This window comes from Diabrotica virgifera, chromosome 9, assembly GCF_917563875.1.
Source record: "Diabrotica virgifera virgifera chromosome 9, PGI_DIABVI_V3a".
Taxonomy (NCBI): Eukaryota; Metazoa; Arthropoda; class Insecta; order Coleoptera; family Chrysomelidae; genus Diabrotica; species Diabrotica virgifera.
In genome coordinates this window covers 26,894,416-26,904,902 of record NC_065451.1, presented here as the reverse complement: position 1 = coordinate 26,904,902, position 10,487 = coordinate 26,894,416, and the positions used below count along the sequence as shown (strand labels likewise).

General features: G+C 33.2%; 1 protein-coding gene across 2 annotated transcripts in view; it reads right to left on the bottom strand.

The window, feature by feature from the left end:
* Window positions 1-1,506: 1,506 nt before the first annotated feature.
* LOC114332063 (lysosomal alpha-mannosidase) overlaps window positions 1,507-10,487 on the bottom strand; it is a 110,884-nt gene continuing 101,903 nt past the window's right edge. For both annotated transcript variants that reach the window (XM_050662537.1, XM_050662536.1), the window contains 3 exons: window positions 4,234-4,352; window positions 3,640-3,789; window positions 1,507-1,837 (listed from right to left, as the gene is read on the bottom strand). In XM_050662537.1, coding sequence (XP_050518494.1) covers window positions 1,541-1,837; window positions 3,640-3,789; window positions 4,234-4,352 — 566 coding nt within the window. In that variant the 3' untranslated portion in view covers window positions 1,507-1,540. The remainder of the gene's footprint in view (window positions 1,838-3,639; window positions 3,790-4,233; window positions 4,353-10,487) is intronic.

The following is a 10,487-nucleotide window of genomic DNA, read 5'->3' as shown; positions in this document are numbered from 1 at the left end:
TACATCTCTACACCAGCGAAAATTTTGTGTGTGTGTGTGTGTGTGTGTGTGTGTGTGTATGTGTGAAAAAATGGCTTGGATGCGGGTCCGTTAGCCACAGATTGTTATTTTATTTTTACCTCAATTTATTAGTTTTGTTGTATTCCCACCTATCTGACTCAAATGACTATATTTGTTTCTTTCAAGTAGTTTATGAGTAATTTAAATATTTCCATTTTATGGCAACTTAGTAGATATTCTACACTAATTGGAAAATGAACTTGTGTTTGTCGTAAATTGTAATACAATTGATTTATATATCTCTCGTTAATTTTGCATTCAAAGAAAATATGGTTTAAATCTCTAATCGAAACATTATCACAAAAACAGAATGATGAATTAACTATTCCTAATTTGTGCAGATGTGCCTCATATTTTCCGTGTCGAGTTTTTAATCTGACGATAGTAGAAATATCTTGCTTTGGCAGGTTATACTTAAATATGTATTCAGGTGGCGGAGGAAGTTCTTGATGTAAAGAAAAATATAAATTTTTTGATATGCTTGAAATATTTTTCCATTGTTTTTTCCATATTTTATTTATTCTATCTTTGACGTCATTTATTGCATCTGTCGATAAGATCTGAGTTAGGATCTCACCATTTTTTATTGCATCTTTGGCCAACTCATCCACTTTCTCATTACCCAGTATACCGGCATGCCCTTTTGCCCATATAAATACTACTTCCACTTTAGACAAATTATTTTTTATATTACATAAAATTTTTGATTTGTATGAACTAAAATCAGTATTTTCAATTGCATATATTGCAGATCTGGAGTCTGTTATTATCACAGCTTTTTCAATATTATTCTCTTTGATCAATTCTAGAGATTTTTCGATGGCTATAATCTCAGCTGTAAAAATACTACTAATACTAGATAATTTATATTTATTATGTTGATGGGTATTTTGCACATACATAGCACATCCTACTCCTGTTTGATTTTTAGAACCATCTGTTTAACAAACGTTATGCTAGCAGAGTGTAATGAAATCCCATTAAATTTACGTAGACAATTTTTAGCTCAAAAATACTGCATAAAGCTAAGAAACACTGAGTCAGACCTTTTAACAAATCTGGCTTTATTAAACATGGAAAACTTAACTAGCAAATATTGGAGAATAAAAAATTCACCACCACTAACAGATGCATTCATTGAAACCAGGAATTATACAGATTTACACAACAGTAAATTATTACCAATTTATAAATTTCCGTATAAAACTTTGATAAAAAAACCAAGAATCATAATTCCTAAATATACAGAATCAAATCATTTAAATAATATTTTAGTAAAATCTATACTGAGCGACTTTGTGGATTATACAGTAATTTACACAGCGAAAATTTTACTACACGTAATTTTTCAAAAAATTTTCGAAAGAAAATGTAGGGATAGCCGTAAAATATTAGCGCCCACGCTCTTAACAAATGATAAAAATAGGATAAATAAAACTACAGATCTCAATCTAAAGTTAATTGCTTTTTAAAATGTGTTTTACAATATACAAAGTTTTAGTAATACAATTAGAGCCAAAAATAAGTTAACCAATGCCACATTTCCGTTCGAAGTGCTCGATTTGGTCGAGATGATGAAGGTTCTGATCTGCATTGGACCCAAAGATATTTCTTCATTAGCACCTACACTTTTACTAACATCTGAAATCTCTGATTGAGTACTTTCATCTTTGATATTCCATACATATCTGGGTGTCTGATTGAGTTCACTTAGTGGTACATTTGCTCCAAGTGTCATCTCAGTTATTGTGTGAACATTTATTCCTTTTAGCAGGTTCTAAAATAATGAGGTTAGATCATTATTACATATAAAGACAAGAACAACAGTGTACAATGACAAAAATGGGGCAATTATCAGCGAGGATATGTGGAAGAAGCATTTTTAAGAGCTCTTAAACTCAGAAAAAGAACAAAACCAAGATGAAGAAAGAATTCACCACACAGCAGAACAACTAGTTGAGCAACCAACATTGGAAGAGACTATAAAGCTCATAAAACATCCAAAAAATAACAAATCACCTGGCATAGATGGAATAACTGCAGAACTGATAAAGAATGATATATCACTCTTATATTTAAAACAAAATCAATAGTTGCAAGGACAGAAATGGGGCAATTACCAGCGAGAAAGAGGAACTAAAGGAAGAAGCAGCATTTCCAAAAGCTCTTAAACCCAGAAAAAGAACAAAACCAAGAAAAAGAACTAACTTACCACACATCAGAACAAATATTTGAGCAACCAACATTGGAAAAAACTATAAACATCATAAAACATCTAAAAAATAATAAAAGCACCTGGCGCAGATGAAAAAACTGCCGAACTGATAAAGAATGGTGGACATGTGCTATGAAAGGGTATCCATAAACTAATCTACCGCATATGGACCATAGAAGTTACCCCTGAAGATTTGAAAGTAGGAATCGTACTTCCTATTTACAAAGGGGAAACAAAAGACTCTGCGAAAACTATATAGTCATAACAGTTTTCGAACCAGTTTTCTAACGCAGTTTATACCAGTACAAAGTGGAGTCAGACAAGGTGACTCATTAAGCCCACTGCTCTTTAATATAATAATGGACCAAATAATAGAAGCAGTACGTAAAGGTCATGGTTACAGATTGGGGAACAAAGAAATCCAAATATTATGTTATGCAGACGACGCCGCAATAATCGCCGAGACAGAAGACGATCTCCAAAGATGCACACATCTTTAATACAACAGCCAAGAAATACAATATGATAATATCAGCAGAAGAAACCAAATGTATGACAATATCTAAATTCCCACTACGATGTAAAATCGAAATTGATGGGAAAATAATAAAGCAGGAAGCAAGGTTTAGATATCTGGAAATAGATATAACCAGTTACGGAGATGTTGAAGAGGAAGTACAACAACAAAGCTTAAAAGCAAGCAAAGCGGCCGGATCCCTTAATGACACAATCTGGAAGAACAAACACCTATACAAGCACCTTTAAAGCAGCAATTAGACCTATATTGACATACACGGCGGAAACAAGACCTGACATATCTTAAACGAGACGACTACTAGAAACAACAGAGATGAAAATACTCCGACGAATATCAGGGAAAACTCTGTTGGATAGGGAGAGAAGCGAAAATATAAGAAGATCATGCAATGTAGAAGACATAAATGGATGGGTAACAAAACGGAAAAACAGGAGTGGAACGAACACATTAGTAGAATGGCAGAGGATAGGATAGTACGAATAGCACGAGATAAGTCACCAAATGGACGAAGAAGTATTGGCAGACCAAGAAAAAAATGGTTCGATAACTTAAATAACTTAGGAGGCTAATATTGAAGAATAAACAGGCTTTACAGCCTACATACAAGAAGGAAGAAGAAGAAGAAGAAGAATAAGAAGAAGAAGAAGTTTTCGAACCGGAACCGTTTTCGAAAGAAATGATTGAAAGGATTCCTGAAAGAAGTAGTGAAGGAAGACCAAAGAAGACCTGGGGGAGACGCTTGGGCAGGACACTTAAATAAAGGAGATTGATGTCAATATGACCCAAGATAGAAACTTATAAAGACAAGCAGTGGTACTGTACCAACCTCTATACTAATTGTCGATTTGTTTGATAAGTTAGGATCTTCATTTTTCTCTAAAATATGCTCAAATCTCAACAGGTAGCTCCCGCTTGTCCATGGTTCTAGAGTCAATATATTAACGTTTTCGGGAAGGTCTTCATTTAGAGCAGAGTACTGAAATTAAAAAAATTGGTTTAATACATACGTTGTTAAAGTTTTTTTAATAAATTCATCAGTAGAAGTGGCAGTATTTAAGTTTTCTCAAAAGTTATTAATAATTTTGGGTGATATTGTATTGAGTATTCAAGAACCCCGTTAACTTCAGAGCGCTGTTAAACTCTGAAACATACATAGTTAATGAAAACAAATTTGTAATGTAACTTCTTCGTTATAAAACCCTCTATAAAATTGCTCTGATATTAGTCTATTCTAAAATGACCAGAAATTAGACATTTACACCGCCCACATAAAAATGTAACTTCAAAAGAAGTTTTCCATTGTATTGTTTTGGAATGCAAGCCAATTTGTTGAAAAGTTATTTTAGGTTGTATTTACAGAAATCGATTTATAAATGGGAGTTTATTTTAAAATAATTTTTAAGTACTTCATTAATTTTACCTGCAGGTTCATGGATTTTTTCAATTCATCGAATGTTTGTTTGGTAGGTGACAGTCCAATCCACGGTTGGCGAAGTTTCTTTTGAGCTAAGACCCGTTCTTGCCCAGTTGTTGTCTTTCCTAAAATTTTGAAGTGACTGTTTAAGTTTTGCATATAAAGGAGTTTAAATATCTAGTTATCACACCATCTAGCTAGGGAAAACTCGAAACTGAAGTGAAAGATCAAGTGAATAGAGCAAACAGAGCCGTAGGTTGTCTGAATGACACAATATGGAGAAATAAAAATATCGGGAAAGTATGCAAAATACGCAGCAGAAACACGACCTGTCACAGAGACTACAAAAGGAATGCTAGAAACAGGGTCGGATTTAAGGGGTGGCAGGCTGGGCAGCTGCCCGGGGCCTCCACAATCCGGGGGCCCCCACAAAGCCCGAAACTTAAAAAAAGCTGCACATTATTCACAAAGAATAATTTTTTGCAATCAATTAACTCTAATATTTGGTTACATGGAAGGTTTCTCTCCTGTTGAAAATGTATTTTTGCGAAATCACAATAATAAAGCAGAAGATATATTTAATTCTCTAATTCTTCTCTTCCAAGAAGATGATATCGATTTGAAAAACTGCATAGGACAGTCCTACGACAACGCGTCAGTTATGAGTGGAAAATATTATGGTGTTAAGGCTGAAATTAGATAACATAATATCTTGGCGTTGTGGATTCCGTGTGCCGCCCACTTTCTAAATTTAGTTGCAAAAGCTGCAACAGTGTTGTCCTGCTGCCATATGTAGCATTCTTTGATTTCTTATGAAGCACTATAAACTATATGTATTGTTCACTTCCTCTACATGTAGATACAACTTTTTAATCGAATATTTAAAAGCTGCGTCTTTAAGCGAGAGCAACGCCGACCATGGCAGAAATATTATTGTTTCTAAAGGAGTAAATACTACTAGATGGTCATCTAGAAGTGATGCCGTAGGAGTACGAGATGTACGTTATAAGCAGTTTAATGGAGCATAATCCAAAATTTGAGAAGACGATGAGGAACAATTTAAAAACTCGTAACAATGCGAATGGTTTGTATAATCGAATGTGTTTACAGGAAACAGGAATATTTGCAATATTTTTAAATGAAATCTTAAAGAGTACAAACAGCACAATACGTATTCTCCAATATCCAAATATTGACCTTAACTCAGGAGTGGCGGCGCTTAGATAACTTAACGAATTTATGTTCATTTAAGAAATATTCGACTGACTCCACTGGAATATTGAACATCTCTAGAGACGGAAATGACAAAATCAGGGACAAATGAGAAATCAGAACTCAAAATTTTATCGCTATTATAGATCACTTCATTTCGTCTTTAAGTCAGAGGCTTTCTGCATATGAATCCATTCATTCCAATTTTGGATATTTGCATCATTTGTAAAATTTAACTCCAAATGAAATTGAAGCTCACTCACTGAAGCTTACCGACTCGTACAACAATGATTTAGTTGAACACCTAGGTGTCAAACTGGTATAATTTGTAGAATTTTCCAATTCATTTAAAGAGGAGGTTGGCGCATCAATAATAGGTCAGTAAAGAGTAAAAATGTATACCATTTTTATTCATTCAGTTGCGGTGCGAAACCAAAACTGTCTTAATTTTTACTCAGATCAGAGAGTGCAGCCAGCACCCTTATCGACGATTTCACCTCTTGTTAGAGGTTCATCAGAGACTGCATAGGCTGCTTTTCTCTGGCCCAGGTAAAAATCTTCGACATATCCATCTCCCACCGCAACTGACGAGATGGTAGTAGGTGCCTAGCGGCATCTGCTAAATAAAAGACTAAGTTTTTCATCCTAATAAAAATATTTGTAAATTAAATATTTTTAAAAGATTTTTAATTGAAAAACTTTATTGGCCCATTTCCTGGTGACAACCTCCAAGGCTTCTACAATATGCAAGCCAAATGGATGCTGCAGTGAAGACTAAAGGGAAGGAATTCTACACTATGCAATTCACAACCCCCGTCTGCAGCGTGGTAAAGTTCCAACGGAAAATGGACTTAGTTACTCTATAGGAGTAATACTAATATAAAAATAAAAATGTATACCATTTTTATTCATTTAGTTGCGGTGCGAAACCAAAACTGTCTTAATTTTTACTCAGATCAGAGAGTGCAGCCAGCACCCTTATCGACGATTTCACCTCTCGTTAGAGGTTCATCAGAGACTGCATAGGCTGCTTTTCTCTGGCCCACGTAAAAATCTTCGACATATCCATCTCCCACCGCAACTGACGAGATGGTAGTAGGTGCCTAGCGGCATCTGCTAAATAAAAGACTAAGTTTTTCATCCTAATAAAAATATTTGTAAATTAAATATTTTTAAAAGATTTTTAATTGAAAAACTTTATTGGCCCATTTCCTGGTGACAACCTCCAAGGCTTCTACAATATGCAAGCCAAATGGATGCTGCAGTGAAGACTAAAGGGAAGGAATTCTACACTATGCAATTCACAACCTCCGTCTGCAGCGTGGTAAAGTTCCAACGGAAAATGGACCTAGTTACTCTATAGGAGTAATACTAATATAAAAATAAAAATGTATACCATTTTTATTCATTCAGTTGCGGTGCGAAACCAAAAATTCTAACAAGAACCTCTAACAAGAGGTGAAATCGTCGATAAGGGTGCTGGCTGCACTCTCTGATCTGAGTAAAAATTAAGACAGTTTTGGTTTCGCACCGCAACTGAATGAATAAAAATGGTATACATTTTTATTTTTATATTAGTATTACTCCTATAGAGTAACTAGGTCCATTTTCCGTTGGAACTTTACCACGCTGCAGACGGGGGTTGTGAATTGCATAGTGTAGAATTCCTTCCCTTTAGTCTTCACTGCAGCATCCATTTGGCTTGCATATTGTAGAAGCCTTGGAGGTTGTCACCAGGAAATGGGCCAATAAAGTTTTTCAATTAAAAATCTTTTAAAAATATTTAATTTACAAATATTTTTATTAGGATGAAAAACTTAGTCTTTTTTTTTTGTAAGTAAAGAGCTCTAAATGTACCGACTGATAAAAGAAAATAATATGAATGATGCATTTCCAAACGTTGAGGTGACACTTCGTTTATATTTAGTTCTGATGCTAACTAACTGCAGTGGAGAGAGATCATTCTCAAAACTTAAGTTATTTAAAAATAGACTTCGGTCTATAATGAGCCAAGAGCGTTTGAAGTTTGAATCATCTCTCTATAATAATGAGCATTGAACACGATGTTTTAAGATATCTAGATATGTCCGACATAATCAAAGAGTTTTCAATTAAAAAATCTCGAAAAGTACCGTGACTTTAACCATGCATCTTAACTGTTTATTTTTAATATTTTACTGTAACAAGATAAAGCTTTTGTATTTTTTATTATTACAGAATAATTTTATATGAATAGCTACATTAATATTTTGTATTTTGATAACGACGTCCGAAGTGGAAGTCGGAATGTCAATGAAATCAAATATTGAAATGGTGCTAACCATGGTGGTCAATGAAATCATGTTATCGTGGCTGAATGGATAAAGCAATCCAAAGCCAATAAGAAAAGAAAAAAAAAATTTTTCAAGTTAAATTGTGGCTTATTTCCCAGTTAGAATAGTATTATTTTTAATTTCTAAAAGGGAAAACCCTGTAGTTGACTATGAAGGTACCATAGTTATAACAACAATTTTTTTAATGGCAGGATGTAGGGCCCCACACCAATTCTGCCCAGGGGCCCCCACTGCCTTCAATGTGGCTCTGGCTAGAAACAGCTCAGGTTAAAGTGCTTGGAAAAATCGGTAGTAAGACACTATGGCACAGAGCTAGAAGTACAAACATATGAGAGAGATTCAAGGTGGCGAACATTCATTAAGAACTTAATATAAATAAACAGAAGAGTAGAGTGGAACGGCCACATAAGACGAATAACCACAAATAGATTAGTAAAGACGACGAGAGGCGGTTCCTTAATAGGAAGAGGATCAGTTGGAAAACCACAAAACAATGGAACGAAAACTTATTATTGGAGACACATTCAAAAACCAGACAGAATCAGGTTTACTCAAAAAAAAGGAGCAGAAGGAATGGACTTGTATAATTATTGACAGGTAAATAAATTCTTATGAGTTATAATGAACTTTTTTTACAAAATTCAACAACGTAAATGAAACGGAAGGGAAAAATTAAATAGGGAGATTAAAAAATACGACTACATAACCACATCACGTGAGAAAGATAGAATACGTTCTAAACATTAAGAATGCCACGATTATAGTAACAATTAACGCTTTCGGAGAATAAAATGTGAAAAAATACAATCAACATGCGAAAAAAGTAGATGAGTTGTGCTTTGGTAAATTTATATTTCCTTTTCTTAAAATGGGACACAAAGACTACCACCTATTAAAATAAGCAAAATTCTCTCAGCATTCAATTTTTTTTTTGTTTTTTACTTTCTATATAATAGACCAGGGTGAATCTGTGAAAAAACCTCTAACTTTGGATGTAAGAGGTGGCATTCGGATTTTCGCTGATAAAGTTAGGTGACATCTTCAATAATTATAATTGATTTATGCTCCTTCTCAAATATGCCCGGAACATTAATAACAAAATTAAAATATTTAAAAATTTCGAAAAACATCGATTTTTTTCTACTTTCTTTGCTTGTAACTTTAAAACGATTCATTTTATAACAAAGTTGTAGGAAAACAAAATAAAAATAATTAAATTTTGTATAACATAACACTGGCTAAAAATTATTACCCTTTCTGCAAAATATCAATAAATACAAAATAAGGGGACAAATTAAGCCTGTTCTTATTCAATGCTTTTCAACCACTTTGGTTGCACCTAGAACCTTCGTAATTCGCTTAGAGAATGCTTATAACATACTTAAACCTTCCACCATATTTCAGTAAAATCGACCTAATAGATTTAGCATAATAAATTTTCAATCTAATTTTTTTTAAAGTTCAAATAAAAACCTTCTGAACAAAAAGTAGACCATTTAGAAGTTTGCTAACTTTGCAGAATTAAAATCGGATGATCTAAGCAGCCTCAGCAATGTTTTAAAATTGTAAACAATTTTTTGGCTTATAAACAAATAGAATATCTACGTTACTATTATACTAAATTAAATTTACAAAACGAAACTAGAAAATACTCGCTACAACGCATATTTTAAAAGTAAAAAAAGTTGAATTGTGCCGACTAGTTCTTGAGATACAGCCGGTTAAAATAAGAGTGGTACCGAGTATTTTCTAGTTCCGTGTTGTAAATTTAATTTAATATAATAGTAACGGAGATATTATATTTGTTTATAAGCCAAAAAATTGTTAAAGTTTAAACCATTGCTGAGGCTGCTTAGATAATCCGATTTTAGTTCTGTAAAGTTTATTAGATAGGTATAGTGCCTGTTTATGTAAAAAAATTAACTTCTAAATAGTCTACTTTTTGTCCAAAAAGTTTTTAAAAAATTTGAACTTTAAAAAAAAATTAGATTGAAAATTTATTATGCAAAATCTATTAGGTCGATTTTAATAAAATTTGGTGGTCGGTTCAAGTATGTTATAAGAATTTTCTAAGCGAATTAAGAAGGTTGTAAGTGCAACGAAAGTGGTCGAAAACCATTGAATAAGAACAGGTTTATTTTGCCCCCTTATTTTGTATTTATTGCTATTTTGCAAAAAGGTGAATAATTCAAGATATTTTTAACCAGTCATATATTATACAAAATTCAATTAGCTTTATTTTATTTCCGTACAACTTTGTTCCAAAATGAATCGTAAGCAAAGAAAATAGAAAAAAGAACGATGATTTTTGAAATTCTTAAATATTTTAATTTTTTTAATAATGTTCCGGGCATATTTGAGAAGGAGCATAAATCAATTATAATTACTGAAGTTGTCACCTAACTTTATCTGCAAAAATCCGAATGCCACCTCTCACGTCCACCTCAAAACAGATCTGCCCTTGTCTATAATTAGAAATAAGAGACAACGCAATTATTCTAACAGGCAATTCTCAATTCAATCTTTTTCTGATTTTCCCATAAGGCGCGCCATGTTCAAAACGAGAAAAACTGTTTTTTAGGGATTTTGGGTAACTTTCCCCCTTTTTATAGATTTCAAAATAGATTACATGAAGGTTTTTTTAGCTTATTTATAATTTGAAGTAACTGAGTGCTTTAGGATATTCAAAAATTAGGCGAAACACGGTAAAACCCA